Here is a 21,755-nt window from a genome sequence, read left to right as displayed (position 1 = left end):
TCTTTCAGCTTGGCATGTCAACTCATAAGATTGTTATTTAATGTTACACTGGATTTCTTCCAGTTACGTTATAATTTCAGCACTTTTCATATAAAATTTCGCAATTGTAACGGATAACAATTTGTGTAATTTTGGTGTAAACGTTCGAATAATTGATTTTTATTCTAAAAAAAAATATGCTTTTTCAAGGAATAAAGGCTCTAAATAGACACAAATACACACACGTTACAGTGTGATAATGCAATTTCAATTTTCTTACAGTCAACTGAAGCTTCCAACTGATGATTGCATTTAAACAGTAGTTGCAAAATAAACAAGTTACGTTCACAAAAGTAACTAAATATACTATTAGACATTATATATAAAATCATAAAGAGTTATCAGAGATTAAATTCTTATAAACAGCAAAGTACAGGTTCTTTCCTTGCTTTTGCTACAATATATGATTCTACCTAAACATTATAACAATTTAAAATGTTCTTATTAATTACAATAAAATAAAAAAATTAATTATATTTACTGTTTTCCTCCGAAGATGAGCGTTATTTTGTACGCATTTTTTTTTAAAAAAATAAGAAACATTCCTGAAAAAATGGCGACCGTTTAGTAGTGGCCATTGTAGGGAGGTGGGAGGTTTTACTGTACTTTATTGAAATTGCTTTAATTTGATTTTAGAATGTATATAATTAATATCCAGTACTTATACAAGCTGAATGAGGTAATATAATAAAAGATAAAAATATTTTTTTTAATATATTTGATTATAAACATTATGACAGTTCGTGTAATTTACACTTCAATATAGGCCTATATATATATTCTGAAGTATGATTACGTTAAAGTATCTGGAAAATTTCACTAACTGTCAACACATCGAATCTTATTTACCACACCATCTTCGAAAAACAGAGCAATGCCATTAGAAATTACATTTAAAAACATTAAGGTTTGCAAACAAACAAAGTTATTCATAACTAAATTCAAACCTTCGTTCCAAAATGTAAAAAATAAATAAAAAAAAAAGAGGTGATAGATGCCAATTTTTACGAACACCAGCCGCAAAGGGTTATCTGTATTGCAGCTGGATATGTTCCATTCATTCCTCATCACTTTCTCTTTCGTACGTAACACCGCCAACACCAAAGTTGGTGTGATTAGAAAAGTACATTATTTTATTTAAAAAAAAATTACTCTATTTCTCTTTATCTTATTTTTACTGTTTGAATTATATTTATATATATATAAAATAAATTATTAAATTTAGAGTTTTGTTTACATCGTTTACAGAAATAGTCAAGTGTATGGAGGGAGCGCGAGTGTAATTTATGTAACAAGTCCTCTCTATTACAGTTAACTTTAAATACAATATATTTAAAGTTTAAGTAGATGTGATTATATATTAAAAATAAATTTAAAAAAAAAAAAAATAGTAATTAGAAATGAATTCTGTAATTGAAACGGGGCGAAGTGTCATGGCGTCGAGTAACAGGTACAGACAATACACTTTTTTTTAAAATAACTTAATAATGAAATATTTTTTTTTATTCCTTGTAAAAGAGGTTCAATATCAACACATCATACATTACAATATATAGGCTAATGCCTTCTTTTTAAAGTGGCAGTTTATAGTTACATAAGGCAATCGGTGCAAACAGTTTATTGAGCATATATTTATATATATAAAAAAACAAACATATAAAACAATCCATATGATTTTTTTTCTACGTGTACATCAATTCTTTTGAAATTAATTTACTATATAAGCCTACTAAAACCACTTGACGTTAGATAAAATTACAAAAAAAATACAAAACAAATTTTCTGTGTCTTCAACAATAGAGAAATGGTTACTTTGAAAGTTCGTGCTTTTGCATATTTATCACAGTTATTTTTTTAAATATAATTTATATATATTATTTATGACATAATTTAATTTATATTATGCAGTTATGTAAATATTCGTATCTAAAAATAAGCCATGTTTAAAGTTTAAAGATGACTTTATCTGCTCTTACTCCAAGATTTATATTGTTTATTAAAAAAAAAAATTAATTTTAAAATATTTTTATGCGTATAAATGTAAATATGTGAAGATATACAAGCCCATTGAATTAAATTTTTCATTTCATTCTTCATTTTCATGCCACATCTAACAGATATATATATTTTTTTCCTTTCGTAAACTTGTAAACAATGCAGCAATGCAGTCAATAAATATATCAAGACATATAAAAGTTAAAAATTATAATAATAAAACATATACACAACCACAAACTTTATCACAGTAATTATAATGGACTTTATACATATGATATGAACTGCTGCAACATACGCACATTCACATATCTACATCTATCACTTTGGACACTTTTTTATTTTAAAAAATTGACACTAAAATAGTAAAATTCTGTCACACGTGTTTAAAATAAGCTCTCTGAGCATATAGAAAAAAAAAAAAAAAAAAAAAAAAAAAAAAAAAAAAAAAAAAAAAAAAAAAAAAAAAAAAAAAAAAAAAAAAAAAAAAAAAAAAAAAAAAAAAAAAAAAAAAAAAAAAAAAAAAAAAAAAAAAAAAAAAAAAAAAAAAAAAAAAAAAAAAAAAAAAAAAAAAAAAAAAAAAAAAAAAAAAAAAAAAAAAAAAAAAAAAAAAAAAAAAAAAAAAAAAAAAAAAAAAAAAAAAAAAAAAAAAAAAAAAAAAAAAAAAAAAAAAAAAAAAAAAAAAAAAAAAAAAAAAAAAAAAAAAAAAAAAAAAAAAAAAAAAAAAAAAAAAAAAAAAAAAAAAAAAAAAAAAAAAAAAAAAAAAAAAAAAAAAAAAAAAAAAAAAAAAAAAAAAAAAAAAAAAAAAAAAAAAAAAAAAAAAAAAAAAAAAAAAAAAAAAAAAAAAAAAAAAAAAAAAAAAAAAAAAAAAAAAAAAAAAAAAAAAAAAAAAAAAAAAAAAAAAAAAAAAAAAAAAAAAAAAAAAAAAAAAAAAAAAAAAAAAAAAAAAAAAAAAAAAAAAAAAAAAAAAAAAAAAAAAAAAAAAAAAAAAAAAAAAAAAAAAAAAAAAAAAAAAAAAAAAAAAAAAAAAAAAAAAAAAAAAAAAAAAAAAAAAAAAAAAAAAAAAAAAAAAAAAAAAAAAAAAAAAAAAAAAAAAAAAAAAAAAAAAAAAAAAAAAAAAAAAAAAAAAAAAAAAAAAAAAAAAAAAAAAAAAAAAAAAAAAAAAAAAAAAAAAAAAAAAAAAAAAAAAAAAAAAAAAAAAAAAAAAAAAAAAAAAAAAAAAAAAAAAAAAAAAAAAAAAAAAAAAAAAAAAAAAAAAAAAAAAAAAAAAAAAAAAAAAAAAAAAAAAAAAAAAAAAAAAAAAAAAAAAAAAAAAAAAAAAAAAAAAAAAAAAAAAAAAAAAAAAAAAAAAAAAAAAAAAAAAAAAAAAAAAAAAAAAAAAAAAAAAAAAAAAAAAAAAAAAAAAAAAAAAAAAAAAAAAAAAAAAAAAAAAAAAAAAAAAAAAAAAAAAAAAAAAAAAAAAAAAAAAAAAAAAAAAAAAAAAAAAAAAAAAAAAAAAAAAAAAAAAAAAAAAAAAAAAAAAAAAAAAAAAAAAAAAAAAAAAAAAAAAAAAAAAAAAAAAAAAAAAAAAAAAAAAAAAAAAAAAAAAAAAAAAAAAAAAAAAAAAAAAAAAAAAAAAAAAAAAAAAAAAAAAAAAAAAAAAAAAAAAAAAAAAAAAAAAAAAAAAAAAAAAAAAAAAAAAAAAAAAAAAAAAAAAAAAAAAAAAAAAAAAAAAAAAAAAAAAAAAAAAAAAAAAAAAAAAAAAAAAAAAAAAAAAAAAAAAAAAAAAAAAAAAAAAAAAAAAAAAAAAAAAAAAAAAAAAAAAAAAAAAAAAAAAAAAAAAAAAAAAAAAAAAAAAAAAAAAAAAAAAAAAAAAAAAAAAAAAAAAAAAAAAAAAAAAAAAAAAAAAAAAAAAAAAAAAAAAAAAAAAAAAAAAAAAAAAAAAAAAAAAAAAAAAAAAAAAAAAAAAAAAAAAAAAAAAAAAAAAAAAAAAAAAAAAAAAAAAAAAAAAAAAAAAAAAAAAAAAAAAAAAAAAAAAAAAAAAAAAAAAAAAAAAAAAAAAAAAAAAAAAAAAAAAAAAAAAAAAAAAAAAAAAAAAAAAAAAAAAAAAAAAAAAAAAAAAAAAAAAAAAAAAAAAAAAAAAAAAAAAAAAAAAAAAAAAAAAAAAAAAAAAAAAAAAAAAAAAAAAAAAAAAAAAAAAAAAAAAAAAAAAAAAAAAAAAAAAAAAAAAAAAAAAAAAAAAAAAAAAAAAAAAAAAAAAAAAAAAAAAAAAAAAAAAAAAAAAAAAAAAAAAAAAAAAAAAAAAAAAAAAAAAAAAAAAAAAAAAAAAAAAAAAAAAAAAAAAAAAAAAAAAAAAAAAAAAAAAAAAAAAAAAAAAAAAAAAAAAAAAAAAAAAAAAAAAAAAAAAAAAAAAAAAAAAAAAAAAAAAAAAAAAAAAAAAAAAAAAAAAAAAAAAAAAAAAAAAAAAAAAAAAAAAAAAAAAAAAAAAAAAAAAAAAAAAAAAAAAAAAAAAAAAAAAAAAAAAAAAAAAAAAAAAAAAAAAAAAAAAAAAAAAAAAAAAAAAAAAAAAAAAAAAAAAAAAAAAAAAAAAAAAAAAAAAAAAAAAAAAAAAAAAAAAAAAAAAAAAAAAAAAAAAAAAAAAAAAAAAAAAAAAAAAAAAAAAAAAAAAAAAAAAAAAAAAAAAAAAAAAAAAAAAAAAAAAAAAAAAAAAAAAAAAAAAAAAAAAAAAAAAAAAAAAAAAAAAAAAAAAAAAAAAAAAAAAAAAAAAAAAAAAAAAAAAAAAAAAAAAAAAAAAAAAAAAAAAAAAAAAAAAAAAAAAAAAAAAAAAAAAAAAAAAAAAAAAAAAAAAAAAAAAAAAAAAAAAAAAAAAAAAAAAAAAAAAAAAAAAAAAAAAAAAAAAAAAAAAAAAAAAAAAAAAAAAAAAAAAAAAAAAAAAAAAAAAAAAAAAAAAAAAAAAAAAAAAAAAAAAAAAAAAAAAAAAAAAAAAAAAAAAAAAAAAAAAAAAAAAAAAAAAAAAAAAAAAAAAAAAAAAAAAAAAAAAAAAAAAAAAAAAAAAAAAAAAAAAAAAAAAAAAAAAAAAAAAAAAAAAAAAAAAAAAAAAAAAAAAAAAAAAAAAAAAAAAAAAAAAAAAAAAAAAAAAAAAAAAAAAAAAAAAAAAAAAAAAAAAAAAAAAAAAAAAAAAAAAAAAAAAAAAAAAAAAAAAAAAAAAAAAAAAAAAAAAAAAAAAAAAAAAAAAAAAAAAAAAAAAAAAAAAAAAAAAAAAAAAAAAAAAAAAAAAAAAAAAAAAAAAAAAAAAAAAAAAAAAAAAAAAAAAAAAAAAAAAAAAAAAAAAAAAAAAAAAAAAAAAAAAAAAAAAAAAAAAAAAAAAAAAAAAAAAAAAAAAAAAAAAAAAAAAAAAAAAAAAAAAAAAAAAAAAAAAAAAAAAAAAAAAAAAAAAAAAAAAAAAAAAAAAAAAAAAAAAAAAAAAAAAAAAAAAAAAAAAAAAAAAAAAAAAAAAAAAAAAAAAAAAAAAAAAAAAAAAAAAAAAAAAAAAAAAAAAAAAAAAAAAAAAAAAAAAAAAAAAAAAAAAAAAAAAAAAAAAAAAAAAAAAAAAAAAAAAAAAAAAAAAAAAAAAAAAAAAAAAAAAAAAAAAAAAAAAAAAAAAAAAAAAAAAAAAAAAAAAAAAAAAAAAAAAAAAAAAAAAAAAAAAAAAAAAAAAAAAAAAAAAAAAAAAAAAAAAAAAAAAAAAAAAAAAAAAAAAAAAAAAAAAAAAAAAAANTAGTTCTGTTCGTCTGGCTGGATGATAGGAAATAATCTGTATTTTTTGACTTATTAAACGGTTTGTTTATTATAAAAAAAATTAAAAAATTAAAGAAACAAAATTAAGATTTATTTCTTTTATATATCCTCATTACTTTTCCCAAATTATATTATTAATTAATTAATTAATTAAGCGGAGTAAATACACTTATATGTAAAGAGCAATGGCATAGATGTGTCACTCAACCCTTTTCTTACTAGCGATCCAAGAATAACACGAAACAAAGCATCAAGTGTAATTTAGACATTCAAAATAGCTAATTTTCTCTCGTAAAATCTTTATATACTTAGATTTTTATTTGGATTTTATGGCTTTAAAAAGAAAAAATAAATGTACAGCAGGAGAGTAGAAAAACTCTTCGTGAGATCGCTTATAATCTTTTTCATACCAAACATTTGCTTTGGTAATAAATTAAAACCGCTACATGTCGAAAGTTTTATTGTAGTTATAAACGTTTTATAAACATCTAAATTTAAATCATAAATCCTCCAGCTTATGCAACTAAATTTGTTCAAATTTTCTTGTCAAATCAGCAAATTAATGTAGAAAAATTATAATTCTGGATTAAATTAAGGATTTTTCTAAAATTTATTAATGTTTCTTACACTCAAATATATATATTGCACACCAGTTTAAGTCTGGAGCATGTAATCTAGTTTTAAACTAGTATGCACTCTGAAATCTTTGAAGATTTTCAAGAAATCTTCTACGTGAAATCTTAAATAACAATGTTTTGTTTATAAATAAAGTAGATATTCGTATTTATATATTGCTAAACTTTACGTTAATTCATCCAAAAAAAAGTGACCTAGAGATTTATCTATCACCCTACTCCATGTTTGTCCAATTTTTTCATCATTGTAACGCTGTTTCTTCTCAAACACCATTAATTTAACTGAAGAGGGGTGCTTAAAAGTCTACTGCTTACAAGTAAAAAAAAATCGAGTGATGATACACGAAATAAAATTACTTTAGAAAAGGTTTTGCAACACTTGAGGTAACACAGCAATGTTATATAATGGGTTGTGTCGTATGCTCCTTGTGCTCTTCTTCCCTCTCAATAGTACAACGATCAATGTATTTACTCGATAAAATTCAAAATTTAAGGAAATTTTTGGTTATAATTCTATTATTTTTTGATATTTCATAAAATTAGTACCCAAAAAAATCGAGGACACTCAGTTACTATTCCTGTACGTGACGTAATTTAGATAAAAATATAATATGATTCACACACATCGTCACGGTTTTCGTGTTGATAAATTTCTGGGGGTGGTTCCTTTTTTTAATTTTCTGTCTTTATTTCTATAAGTTTACTACTTTATAAAGTGAAATTTCGCTACTGTTGGTCCCAGTGAGGAGCAATACTTCAAGTATTGCCGCAATTAGAGCAATTGAGAGGTGTCTAGATTTTGTTTGGCACAGAATATCTTGTTAAGCTTAAAATTATGTTAAAAAATATTAACATTTGGCTCTTAAATTAGTAAATCTATTAATGATTTTAGTAGTACTTCTCCATTGACGAGTAGCAACACCTCGCTAAAATCATTAAAAATTCGTTAATTTTTTAAGGGAAATTTTGGTATATTTTATAAATTTTAAAACAAATTATTAAGTTTTTATGTTTAAAAGTAAGATATTTGTGCCAAACAAAGTCTAGAGATCTTTCAGTTTCCTTTTAATTGCTCCAATTGCAAATGTTTTGGCTCCATCCCACTTCCTTATCTTCTTTAATTATGCTTCGTTCTCTATCATCCGTAAACTATTTATAAAGTTTTATTTTGTTTTTTAACTTGTCAAAAGTGGCATTAACATAGAGTAACACTTCTATGTAAAATAGTACATCCCCACTTCAAGTTTTACTTACTGCACTTCAAGCAGTAAGAAGTTTGCTGCTTGAAGTGCAGTAAATAAACCTCTTGCTGCTTGAAGTGCAGTAAGTAAATTTCTTGCTGCTTGAAGTGCAGTAAGTAAACCTCTTGCTGCTTGAAGTGCAGTAAGTAAACCTTTTGCTGCTTGAAGTGCAGTAAGTAAACCTCTTGCTGCTTGAAACCAAAGAAAAATAGTAAAAAAAAAAACTACTTTTACTCAAAATTCCTCCTAGAACACCAAAATAAGACAACCGAAATAACAAAAATGTCGTATTATTGTTTCTGTTTCGGCTCTTAAACAAAAATAATCTAAATCATGGTGTCAGAACGATCAATCACTGGCATCATTTATATTATTTTAGTAGCAATTTTATCAGTTTAAAATCAAAGAAATTATGTCTGATAAATCTGGGTTTAATTAATAGCTGGTGTAAAATGATACAGTTGGCACTACAGACACACTTCTTGGCATCATACGTGTGTTTCGAACATTTAAAGTTAACCTTCAACATGTCTCCACTATGGCACAATTATACTATGAAATTATTCCTGAATATAAGTGAAATTGTAAAAAAGAGTATTCAGCTTGTTCAATACATCTTGAACTTTCAGTTTCATTTTAATATTGTGAGTGTTCAATAGCAATTTACGCAATTAGGGCCCTACTCTATGAGGGAGAATTCAATCTATAGACTTAAATGAGGTTTGTGAGGAGTACCTTACTCTACAGATTAGGGCCTCGTGCTTTTGAATTAATTATAGTTTGTTGGAGGAGAAGGCCCTTGCATGTAATAGAGGCCTTACTCTATTCGAACTTCCTTTCATAGAGTGAAGCTCTATGAAAGGAAGCTTCGTTCTGAGATTAAAATGTAGTTTAAAATGAGGGCATTAATCTGCAAATTAAGGCCTCATGTTTTTAAATCAATTATTATTTTATAGAGTAGGCCCTCGTATGTAATAATTTAGGTTTTCAAACTTAAGTTCTGTTCGTCTGTTCAACCAAAATAACATAAATATTAATTCTTGGCTTAACACCCGAGAAATAGTAAATGGGTGNTTCATTTCATTCTTCATTTTCATGCCACATCTAACAGATATATATATTTTTTTCCTTTCGTAAACTTGTAAACAATGCAGCAATGCAGTCAATAAATATATCAAGACATATAAAAGTTAAAAATTATAATAATAAAACATATACACAACCACAAACTTTATCACAGTAATTATAATGGACTTTATACATATGATATGAACTGCTGCAACATACGCACATTCACATATCTACATCTATCACTTTGGACACTTTTTTATTTTAAAAAATTGACACTAAAATAGTAAAATTCTGTCACACGTGTTTAAAATAAGCTCTCTGAGCATATAGAAAAAAAAAAAAAAAAAAACATTTGTATAAGAGGCCTACTCACTAGACCAAGAGAGGCCTAAACACTAGACCGAGTGGTCTACAAATGAGAATAATTATATTAATTAACATAAATTGTGAAAGTTCAAGTTTTGTTCTCTGTTGTTTCTTTCGATTTTGTTTTTCCATTTGCCACCACATCATTTTTTGGTGGAGATTCCTTTTCGGATTTTGATTTATCCTTTCCATGTACCTCAGTTATATCGGGTTTACCATAATCTTCCTCTATTATATTAGCCATATCCAAACCGAATGTGTTACCAAGACGTAATTTGGCTTTCTGAAAAGTGGCCGATAACTTTTCCTGAATGACATTGATGCACATTGATGTTAAAGCCAAACCAAAGAGTAAGTAGATAAATGTTGCCATCATGTATCTTGGATGAGCTGGTGAATAGTCACCGAAACCGATGGTACTCATCGATATGAATACGAAGTAAAATGCCTCGAAAAATGTCCAATTTTCCCATAAAGTAAATAAAAATGCACCCAACATCATGTATGCTACTAATATCACCATTGCTAAACTTACTGGTAAATTAAATTCATCGTCTACTTCGTAGTAACTAGGTGCTAATGGTTCAGCGTACGAAACGATGTCTTCTTCTGTTTCATTTTCTTTTCCTCCTTCTAAATTCACTGGAGAATTTTTCGATTGAACAGAAGGTGAAGGCATTCCTCCTCTCCATGCAAACATCAACTAGAAAAAAAATATAAGTATTTAGTATCCTGTAACACACGTTTTAACAACAAAAAATGATACTAATTTCTACGATTATCGTCAAAATAATTAGCATTTCTGTGTTAAAACATTCCAGATATATACTAAACTTGGTTAAACTTATATAATCTTTTACTTCATCATCAAATCCACAGTGTTCAATAGATAAAACCACTGAACATTGTGGTTTCAGTAGTTTTATCCAGCGGGCCGGTGACGTGGAGTTTTTCGGGTTTTCTTCACGTTTCTATCATCTAAATAGGAGTCAGTTTCCTGTAAAATACATCACGGGAGGCACCCCTCCCCCTTGGTAGATCGCCCATAAACAAAATAAACCAAACCAATCATCTTTAAGTGGTAAAAAACTATAGAAATTGATACGTAATGTATTAAAATATCAAGTCATTGTTTTCTTATATACATTATACTTTCTGTTTTTAATCTACGTGTAACTAAATAATTCGATTTTAAGCGATACGTAATTATAAACCTATATAAAATCATTATCTGCGTATTTTCTTCAGAGAAATAACAATATAATTGTAAAAAATATTAACCTAGAACCAAAATATCCGTATCTGGTTTATATTATCTTCAAAGGAATATAAGTACATATGTTTTGAGATCTTGATCTCAGTCCAATGCCACATCTTTTCTGAGAAATAAACCTGTCACTTGCCTGTAAGCCAACTTTACTCTAAACAAAACGTCATGTTACTGAGAGATAACTTCGAGCTTGCCAAAATTTTATCATTCTTTGTTAGAAATTTCACAATAAAAGGAAAACTGTAGAAATTCTATCAAATCATGACATGAATCAGCAGTATACATAAACTCTCACCTCACTCTGTTAGAAATTTTTATTTATATTTCAGTTTTTGTAGCTCTTTACTGACATTTTTAATGTATAAAATATTCATTTTAATCTTCTATACATCATACAGGAGTTAAATTACATGTAACGATTATTCTATAGTACTGACCTGGGCAGGAACTGCAGTTGCTCGTCTTCCAACTTTCCTCACTTTCTTCATCTGTCCCGTTTGATAAAACATTCTTATGTACTTGAAGACTAATTTTATGGCACGTGTGAACAGTTTACCCAAATCTGCAAGCACCATAAGTAAAAATGGAATTCCAATAAAGGCATAAACTATCGTAACTGCTCTTCCTCCTTTAGTACTTGGTGCGATGTTACCGTAACCTGTAAAGAAAAGAATACATAAATCAATTTACTCAGGTAATTGTAATCATTATCTACACTTGTTTAAAACCTCCCACTAGTTAAGAATCTCATAATTTGATATTCCTCGACTATATTCTTCTTTCTAAACATTGAAAGATTGATGGCACAGCGTGTGCTAATTCAGTTTATTTACTTTGCAACGAGGGTTTGGCTGATTGATCCTTCAGAGTTTATAAATCATCAGCTTTACTACGCATTATCGTTGTTTGTTTAATGAGAGAAATCCTACCAAAAAACGTTTTATTTAATTAAAACACACACTTTAATGCATAAAACTCCGTTTTTTACAAGATTTATAAGTAAATCTTGTAAAAAATAATGTAAAAATTAGCAATTTTTTTCCTAAATAAGTCAGTTTTCTTACAACAGTTTTCCTTCTCAATGAGTTTATGGCACTGCAGTACCTATACAGGGCCTCTCAGAGGACTAAAAAGGAAAATGGTTACTTGTCTGAGGCCCTAATATATTAAAACTTATATTTTAAAATAAAATATGGCAAAAGCAAAGGTTTTTTCCCCCTTTAATACACACGAAATGCAATGTAAGGAACACTTAGAGAGGCCTCCTACTTACACATTCCACAAGACCAGATGGACTTGTATTATAAAGATTATAATTAAAATAGATTTTGCAATTTGTTTAATGTTTAATTTTATCAAATTAATTATTAGCTAAAATCGATTATATGTTTATAGTTACATAAATCCCGTATAAAGTGTATAGAGGTGACAGTTTCCATAATGAATCAAAGCGACGTTTGCAAGACAATGAAACATAGCAGCGAAATGACGGGTCCAGTTTCCCATAGAAATCTATGTGTAACACCTAAATAGGGGCCACTTTCAGTAGACACGTGAAAAAGAAAACTGGAATACTTCACCAGCCCATTAATCAGGTGCGAACCTGCGACCATTTTATGAAGAAACTGATAAGAGAAGATAATACATAATAGAGGTTTAACATCTTAAGAAGATGAGAGTGATGATTAAGAATAAAATTAAAAAGATAAGATGATTAAGAAGAAGAAATTACACTTAAAATATCTTCATAACTAGCAAGGTGATTATAAAATCTTCATCTTCACTCACCAATTAGAAAACGTTTTATAAAAAAAATATAAAAAAATACCAATATTTTAAAACATCATCACATTATTTAAGGCAGAATTAAGTTACAGTTAACAAACTGCCACTGTTTAAATAGTAGTAATAAACTACACACGTGCGACTACAAGAACTCCTTAGTATAGCGGTAATTTCATCACTTCCTGGTGATATTTTTCCTCTCTTATAATAGAAAGTAATTCCATCACCTTAAGAGGCATCAGAGGGTGTCGAGGAAATATCAACCGAGGTTATCTCGTTACTTAAAAATCAATTATAAATATATTTTTCTAATAAAACTGATAAGGTAAAGAGTATATATTCTAGTAGAGATTTGGAAGAAAATTTATGATTTTTTCGCTATTTTTAAATTAGAAACTACTAACTCCTATCCGTTCTGATGACAAATCTAATGATAAACACAATTTGTTAGGAAAGGAAAATTTACTGTTTCGAAAATAAAAGACGAAAAGTCAAAATTAGAAGTCGAATGATAATGCTATTTGCTTCGTGTTTCAATTGATTTATCACGCTACAATTCAGCTTAGCAATGCAGTTTATTTTATTTTATTTTTTTATTATTATTTATACAAATAACAGCAAAGAGTTGCGTAAGTTTCCAGGCATAAATGTTAAAATTGCGTATGGCTCCATCTGTTGTGAAACTTTAATTTAAAAATTCTATTATTATTACTTATTATAGAATGGTAAAAAGTTTAATTTTGAAGATAGGAATGAGTTTTATAAATGATTATAAATGTTAATAACGAATAAAATCTTTATTAAGTCCAACTTTACTCGAGATAAGACGCTTAATTCCCTCTATCTCCTCGACCCCTTGAACTTTAACCACCAAAATTTAACAATATCAACCCTCCTAATATCCGAATCTTCCTGCGAAATTTCAGAAATTTTCGACGAAGGGTACGTGAGTTATTAACCTTTAAATTGGATGAAGACGATCGTGTCCCCTCCATACAAACACCCATACCTATGGAAAAACTACCAAGTTTTTTATATTTTCAAGAAAATACGAGTCTAAAACATATATATATAATATGGATAAGTAAAGGTGCATAAATTTATAAGAAATTATTTATTTTAATCAGTGATTTATTTTATATTCTAGTTTCTCAATAGACAGTTAAATATATTTATTTGTTTTTAACTTGAATTCGAATTTATTTTCATGTTTATAAGAATAATAACATAAATATTATTTACTTAATTCTTCATTTGTCAATATTTTAAACAAATATATACATTTTTTTTTTTTAAGATTACTTCATTATCAGATGCTCGATATTAACGCAGGGAGCTCGAATAGGCTAATATTCCTTATGTTTACCTTACAGAAATCTTTACTTGTTTCTCAATTAAATTTCTATTTATCTTAGAAAATACACGGCAAGATTTTCTTTTATTTTGCTATTTATTTCTGTTAAGTCGAGTTATTTTTGTATTTCGGAAGAGTTATTTTTGTCGGAGCGCGACTATGGTTGCTCCAATCAACAAGATATCGGATTATCTCATAGAAACGTACCATTTCTATTGTGTTTTTTTACTTCATAAATTAGTTATCGAGTAAAAGAATTACTTTATATTCATTATTTCTCGTTTTCTCTTCAGGAAAACGTAAATTTCAATTGTTAATCTGTAAATCCGTACAAGAAAACCACGTGGTATATGAATAACAGTAGATCAGAAATTAACAATGTAATAATGATATTAATGCCTTTAACAATATTAAAAACTAAATAAAAAGGCTGAAAATAATACAATATAAGTGATATACACTGTTGGATTTACATGTAAGTTAGATAACGTACAACTACTTGGACTTACAAGTTATTTTTATTGGGTAATGGAAATGCATTATAGCTTAGATCCTCCTATATGTTATAGTTTAGAGCTTCCTATATATATTATAGGTTAGAGCCTTCTAAATTGTGCCCTTATTTTGCCTATGATCTGAGTGGTTATAAAATCGTTCCACGAGTTCCTAACCGAAAATAATACTTAACCTCTCTTAAATTATTAAAAAAACTAATGTTTTTATTTCATTAAACTTAAAAAAATGATGGAAATATATTGTAAATTACGAAAATTATCATGATAAAGTTGAAATCTTTACGAGAATTTACATACAATCCAACTTTCCTCAAATCTTTCGTAATTTCTCGCTATTTAGTCTAAGGTTTAAGAAGGTAGATCCTCTATTAAAATAATAAATTTTTAAATATTTTTACCAATAATAATAATAATAATATTTCTAGAAATAACCTTGACCTTTCTGTAAATTCCCAATGGTAAAAAAGTAAGGTCTAAATAACATATTCTGCTGTCGAGTCGACGATGAAACATGAACGTGACTCATCACTCGGGTCTGTTCCCTAGAGAATAAATATGGATTTTTGATGTCAAGCCATCCAAAAATAAACATCGGTCCCTTTTGTTAGCTTTTTAAAGAAATATTAATTTTAGAAATAGTAAATTTTAAAGTTATAATCACGTCTATCATAACAATAACACAACTTCAAACATAGAACGACTTGAACGGCATTAACAACTGAAAAAATACATTTTAGACGAAAAAAAATCTTTAAAAATATAACATTAATGCATTTCTAATTATGTAAATAATAAATATTTAACATTTTAAACATAAATTATGGCAGAAAAATATATTTTAAGCAGTAGAAATGCCGCTTCTCCTATACTTCTTTTCGGTAAATTTCGCTCTTGTGTTGCAAAAGAACGATTTTTTTTTTTTTGGTGCTAATTTGAAATTTTCTGGAAGTAATGTGAATGTAAATTTAGATTATGAAGAAAATGACAGCCGTGAAGTTCATTAACATACATAATTCTACAATAGTCTATTGCATGAGCCACTTCCAAGTGCAAGGTGACTGGTCTATATTTAACTACGAATACAAAACAGGATATCTACTTTTCTCTCCCTTCTCTTCTTTTTTTTTTGTTTTTCTAGGGAATTTCTTTGAAGATTGCAGAAGTCAAATCCCTCAACTGCAATGCCAAAATATGTTAGAAACTATGCTAAATATATTCCAGATGTATTCTTATACAAGGAATAAAGAAAATTTACTTAAACCTTTGTCGTCGTCGTTTTACTAAACTTATCTTTAATTTGTGAGCCATTTTTTTAATGAAAATTATGTGAAAATTGTTTTAATTAATAATTCTGAAGATTCTATAATGGATGATTTGTAGGAAAACTGTAAAGATGATTACATTTTCAAGCTGGATGATAGGAAATAATCTGTATTTTTTGACTTATTAAACGGTTTGTTTATTATAAAAAAAATTAAAAAATTAAAGAAACAAAATTAAGATTTATTTCTTTTATATATCCTCATTACTTTTCCCAAATTATATTATTAATTAATTAATTAATTAAGCGGAGTAAATACACTTATATGTAAAGAGCAATGGCATAGATGTGTCACTCAACCCTTTTCTTACTAGCGATCCAAGAATAACACGAAACAAAGCATCAAGTGTAATTTAGACATTCAAAATAGCTAATTTTCTCTCGTAAAATCTTTATATACTTAGATTTTTATTTGGATTTTATGGCTTTAAAAAGAAAAAATAAATGTACAGCAGGAGAGTAGAAAAACTCTTCGTGAGATCGCTTATAATCTTTTTCATACCAAACATTTGCTTTGGTAATAAATTAAAACCGCTACATGTCGAAAGTTTTATTGTAGTTATAAACGTTTTATAAACATCTAAATTTAAATCATAAATCCTCCAGCTTATGCAACTAAATTTGTTCAAATTTTCTTGTCAAATCAGCAAATTAATGTAGAAAAATTATAATTCTGGATTAAATTAAGGATTTTTCTAAAATTTATTAATGTTTCTTACACTCAAATGTATATATTGCACACCAGTTTAAGTCTGGAGCATGTAATCTAGTTTTAAACTAGTATGCACTCTGAAATCTTTGAAGATTTTCAAGAAATCTTCTACGTGAAATCTTAAATAACAATGTTTTGTTTATAAATAAAGTAGATATTCGTATTTATATATTGCTAAACTTTACGTTAATTCATCCAAAAAAAAGTGACCTAGAGATTTATCTATCACCCTACTCCATGTTTGTCCAATTTTTTCATCATTGTAACGCTGTTTCTTCTCAAACACCATTAATTTAACTGAAGAGGGGTGCTTAAAAGTCTACTGCTTACAAGTAAAAAAAAATCGAGTGATGATACACGAAATAAAATTACTTTAGAAAAGGTTTTGCAACACTTGAGGTAACACAGCAATGTTATATAATGGGTTGTGTCGTATGCTCCTTGTGCTCTTCTTCCCTCTCAATAGTACAACGATCAATGTATTTACTCGATAAAATTCAAAATTTAAGGAAATTTTTGGTTATAATTCTATTATTTTTTGATATTTCATAAAAATAGTACCCAAAAAAATCGAGGACACTCAGTTACTATTCCTGTACGTGACGTAATTTAGATAAAAATATAATATGATTCACACACATCGTCACGGTTTTCGTGTTGATAAATTTCTGGGGGTGGTTCCTTTTTTTAATTTTCTGTCTTTATTTCTATAAGTTTACTACTTTATAAAGTGAAATTTCGCTACTGTTGGTCCCAGTGAGGAGCAATACTTCAAGTATTGCCGCAATTAGAGCAATTGAGAGGTGTCTAGATTTTGTTTGGCACAGAATATCTTGTTAAGCTTAAAATTATGTTAAAAAATATTAACATTTGGCTCTTAAATTAGTAAATCTATTAATGATTTTAGTAGTACTTCTCCATTGACGAGTAGCAACACCTCGCTAAAATCATTAAAAATTCGTTAATTTTTTAAGGGAAATTTTGGTATATTTTATAAATTTTAAAACAAATTATTAAGTTTTTATGTTTAAAAGTAAGATATTTGTGCCAAACAAAGTCTAGAGATCTTTCAGTTTCCTTTTAATTGCTCCAATTGCAAATGTTTTGGCTCCATCCCACTTCCTTATCTTCTTTAATTATGCTTCGTTCTCTATCATCCGTAAACTATTTATAAAGTTTTATTTTGTTTTTTAACTTGTCAAAAGTGGCATTAACATAGAGTAACACTTCTATGTAAAATAGTACATCCCCACTTCAAGTTTTACTTACTGCACTTCAAGCAGTAAGAAGTTTGCTGCTTGAAGTGCAGTAAATAAACCTCTTGCTGCTTGAAGTGCAGTAAGTAAATTTCTTGCTGCTTGAAGTGCAGTAAGTAAACCTCTTGCTGCTTGAAGTGCAGTAAGTAAACCTTTTGCTGCTTGAAGTGCAGTAAGTAAACCTCTTGCTGCTTGAAACCAAAGAAAAATAGTAAAAAAAAAAACTACTTTTACTCAAAATTCCTCCTAGAACACCAAAATAAGACAACCGAAATAACAAAAATGTCGTATTATTGTTTCTGTTTCGGCTCTTAAACAAAAATAATCTAAATCATGGTGTCAGGGCGATCAATCACTGGCATCATTTATATTATTTTAGTAGCAATTTTATCAGTTTAAAATCAAAGAAATTATGTCTGATAAATCTGGGTTTAATTAATAGCTGGTGTAAAATGATACAGTTGGCACTACAGACACACTTCTTGGCATCATACGTGTGTTTCGAACATTTAAAGTTAACCTTCAACATGTCTCCACTATGGCACAATTATACTATGAAATTATTCCTGAATATAAGTGAAATTGTAAAAAAGAGTATTCAGCTTGTTCAATACATCTTGAACTTTCAGTTTCATTTTAATATTGTGAGTGTTCAATAGCAATTTACGCAATTAGGGCCCTACTCTATGAGGGAGAATTCAATCTATAGACTTAAATGAGGTTTGTGAGGAGTACCTTACTCTACAGATTAGGGCCTCGTGCTTTTGAATTAATTATAGTTTGTTGGAGGAGAAGGCCCTTGCATGTAATAGAGGCCTTACTCTATTCGAACTTCCTTTCATAGAGTGAAGCTCTATGAAAGGAAGCTTTGTTCTGAGATTAAAATGTAGTTTAAAATGAGGGCATTAATCTGCAAATTAAGGCCTCATGTTTTTAAATCAATTATTATTTTATAGAGTAGGCCCTCGTATGTAATAATTTAGGTTTTCAAACTTAAGTTCTGTTCGTCTGTTCAACCAAAATAACATAAATATTAATTCTTGGCTTAACACCCGAGAAATAGTAAATGGGTGTTTATTATAAATATTTTTTTGTTAAAACATAAACAGTGATGTTTATTTTATGGGTAAACAATCGAATTATGTAAAATTTTATATTTATTTTTTAATTAAATTCAACTGATTTACGCTCTTCCAACCGTAAAATGCATTGTTAAAATTACAGTTAATTGTTGTAATTTCTGTTTAAAAAACAGCAATTTTTTTAGTTTTTAATTTAAAAAATTATACTTTTCCCCTTAATAATTTATATTTTTACATTTTAAATATATAATTTTTTGAAACAAAATAAAAAAATTAAAGATTTATTGTATTTTTTATGCTTGATGTATTGATACAATCAATTGAAATTAAATCTCACTTTTATGAATAAATTTCAATTAATTTGTAAAATTTTTATACTTTAAACTCTTAAAATATATATACTTTTAAAGAATTTCCTAATAATAATTTAGGAATTATTTATAGAATTTGCTTTCTAGAAGTGTTTTCAAGCGAAGTGGTAAACATATCGTTGTCTTGGTAAACATATTTTACTGTTAATTTGAGTGATTTACTGTATAAATTACCATTAATTACTGCACTAATTAGCTTATAAAATGAACAAACTTACCTATAGTAGTAAAAACAGTGCAACAGTAAAACATGGCACCCCAAAAAGTCCATTGAGGTTGCTCAGGGTCGATAGAAATCTTATTCTGGAAAGCCTCATACACCTGCTCCTCGTAAGCGATCATCTTATGTGTGACTTCACTGTTCCAAGTATTAAGGCTCACATTCCTGTTGTGCAAAATCCACATATCGTGAATGATAAGCTCCCTAATCCTGCTCAAACTAATCCTTTCTCTATTCTCCAAAGGGGCCTCCAGGGCTTTGAATATCACAGCACCCAAACACGCGTAACCGATTAAGAATATCAGCAAAAGAATATGAGTGAACCACTTTTCTGATATGGCCTTAATCTTTTCTACACAACGTACTGCAAAGGTCCTGCTTTTGTCCCTGAGTGTGACCACGTGCATAGGATTTATAACATAATATTGTGGGTGACCATCCGCTGGCATCCAATCTATGACAGGATGATAGGACGGTGGTCTCAGGAGGGTTCCTGTTGGGCTTCCCATCTTGTTATCGCGATTGCTGCAGTAAAAATGCTGTAACGAGTCCGTTGACGGTGGTAGTGAACGTCTGATGTTAGAGCATCCCTTTGCCAGCGATACATTTAGATCCACGTGCCAACTCACACAACGCCTCCCTGGTTTGTTGGGATTTCTCAAAATTAGCATCACCGCTTTCTATGACGTCAGAATAGTGAAGAGGAGGAGAAACTAAGTTGCAGGAAGGGAAGGAAAAAAAAGAATTCCAGAAAACTGAAACGAGAAATGACAAATCTTATGATTATTATATTTCATGAGTCTGGAGGGGTTGTGTTTATTTTTTGTGTGTCTTCTTCGTGTTCTACATTTTTAGTAATTGAAACATATCGCTTATTTTAAAATACACATTTCTAACAATTAATTTAATATGTTTAGGTTATAATTTTATACGAAATATGTTACATTTAAGCAGTTTTATAAAGCTAGATAAAGAAAAACTGTAGTGTAACATTAAGAGAAATTAATTAAGTATGTTATCTCTCGTTTGAGTAAGAAACATTGAAATTTTTTACGTGTTTATAGGGTGTATTTTCGATTCTAAAAGAAACTTCATTAAAAATTTGTACTTACGTATTTAAAATACTCACCTGTAGGTTTTTTCTAATAAGATGTAGTGCTAGAAACGAATTATTTGTAGGATTGTGGAGTGCTTCGAAGCCTTTATACCTCATTTGTGATCGATATTTGTTATAAGTGAATCACAATGACTCACTGGAAAATAGGTTGAAGAACCACAATAAATAAATTGTTTAATTTATAAGTGAGAAATGATAATTTTCACTTGTTTATCAGAAAAAACAAGTAAAAATTTTTTTCTGTAATATTCTAATTTAGTGCGAGATATCTAAATATAGAATGAGGTAGATTCGTAGAAAATGTCAAATTTTCTAAATATATAATTAAGCTTTGGAATTAATTTAAATTGTATTAAATATATCAAATAGGCCTATATCTTTCAATTATTTTATGAGATTTAAGTGAAATATTGTTTATTAAAATTAAATTTAAAATTATATTTTTAAATATAATTAAAAAAATTAAAGAATATAAATATTTATAAATAAAATTTTTAGATTTTAATTAAATTTATTCATTTAATTTCAAGTTACAATCTTCATCCAGAGCATCTCTTGGATATGGAAGANTTTCAATTTAATTTATTAATTTATATAATTATATTTCTGTTAATTATAATTTAATTAAGCCATATTATTAATAAATATTTAAATTTTACTTATTAACAATTTCAGTAGTTTCTTAGATTGGCTTTTGCATAAAGCGAGCCTCTATAAACTCAGTGTTATAAACTGGGTATGAGTTCTTATGATTTATATATTATTTAATAAAGTTGGAGGATCTTTTTATAGAAAAATGAAACTTAGAACGTTACACTACGAGACTATGGCTTAGAACACTACAAGATTATAGCATAAAATCCCATACTATGAGGTTACAATTTAGGAACACAGTACAGGTTAAGCATTAAATGTCTTACTACGAAGCTACTACTGAGAGGTTCCACCATACAAGCTTACGACATTACGCTTTTAAATGTATTATTTGCTAGTGAGAAGGGTCTCTTATGAGAAGGTTAGAATCACTGAAATGACCCTAATGAAATAATGTTTAAAGATTATAAAAATATTTAAAAATTTTTTCACATTCCCTTGAAGTTAACTTCTTTGAACTTTAATAATTATTATCTTTAAAAGTTTTAAATATATTTTTTTAAAGTTTTTAAGAAGAAATATTATTAAAAGATTCAAGGTTTTAGCAGGAAATATTTTACTCATTGCTTCAACTTTTAAGGTATTAATTAACCTTCACAAAAGTGTATCAAGTAGAGTGAATGTTCATTGTTTTTTTGGAAAGAATGGTTGCCAAGAAAACATTTGTTAATTCTTTCAACTCTTTGTTTTTCTTCTTCTTTATAAAATAAAGTTCTAAGAAGGTCAACTTTCTTTTCCTTTGTTTTTTTTCCCTCCTCCTCTTGTTTTGTTCTTGAGTTACTTAATAAAAATCATTTTAAAGAGTAACTTAATTATGTTTCGAGATTAATGTTCTTGTACACCATAAAAACTTAATTAAAGTTTGTGGTCTTTTATTTTTATATTTGTATCGATCCATTTTAAAAGAAAATAATAATAAAATAATAATTAAAATTTTGTTTACGCTTAGAATTTAATTATATAAATATTTTCTTTGCGTGTTATCATCGAGTTTT

General features: G+C 24.4%; 1 protein-coding gene across 1 annotated transcript; it reads right to left on the bottom strand.

Annotated features, from left to right (window-relative positions):
- Positions 1-8,755: 8,755 nt before the first annotated feature.
- LOC111628062 (TWiK family of potassium channels protein 18-like) lies at positions 8,756-19,678 on the bottom strand. The gene is made up of 3 exons (XM_023371780.1): positions 18,988-19,678; positions 10,811-11,031; positions 8,756-9,806 (listed from the first exon to the last, which is right to left on the bottom strand). Exons 1-3 carry the CDS (start codon positions 19,658-19,660, stop codon positions 9,192-9,194), a joined length of 1,509 nt encoding a protein of 502 aa, XP_023227548.1. The 5' UTR covers positions 19,661-19,678; the 3' UTR covers positions 8,756-9,191.
- Positions 19,679-21,755: the final 2,077 nt, after the last annotated feature.

Source organism: Centruroides sculpturatus, unplaced genomic scaffold (assembly GCF_000671375.1).
Source record: "Centruroides sculpturatus isolate CEXI.00-Female unplaced genomic scaffold, Cexi_2.0 scaffold563, whole genome shotgun sequence".
NCBI lineage: Eukaryota > Metazoa > Arthropoda > Arachnida > Scorpiones > Buthidae > Centruroides > Centruroides sculpturatus.
The sequence above is the reverse complement of the archived record's forward strand: the minus strand, read 5'-3'. Positions and strand labels throughout refer to the sequence as shown.

Excerpts from the sequence above, each read along its gene's own strand:
- LOC111628062 (XM_023371780.1), bottom strand. The coding sequence starts at position 19,660 with ATGCTAATTTTGAGAAATCCCAACAAACCAGGGAGGCGTTGTGTGAGT. Across the intron at positions 11,032-18,987 it reads CACTGTTTTTACTACTATAG|GTTACGGTAACATCGCACCA; the intron begins GTAAGTTTGTTC and ends TTTTCTTTACAG. Across the intron at positions 9,807-10,810 it reads CAACTGCAGTTCCTGCCCAG|TTGATGTTTGCATGGAGAGG; the intron begins GTCAGTACTATA and ends TTTTTTTTCTAG.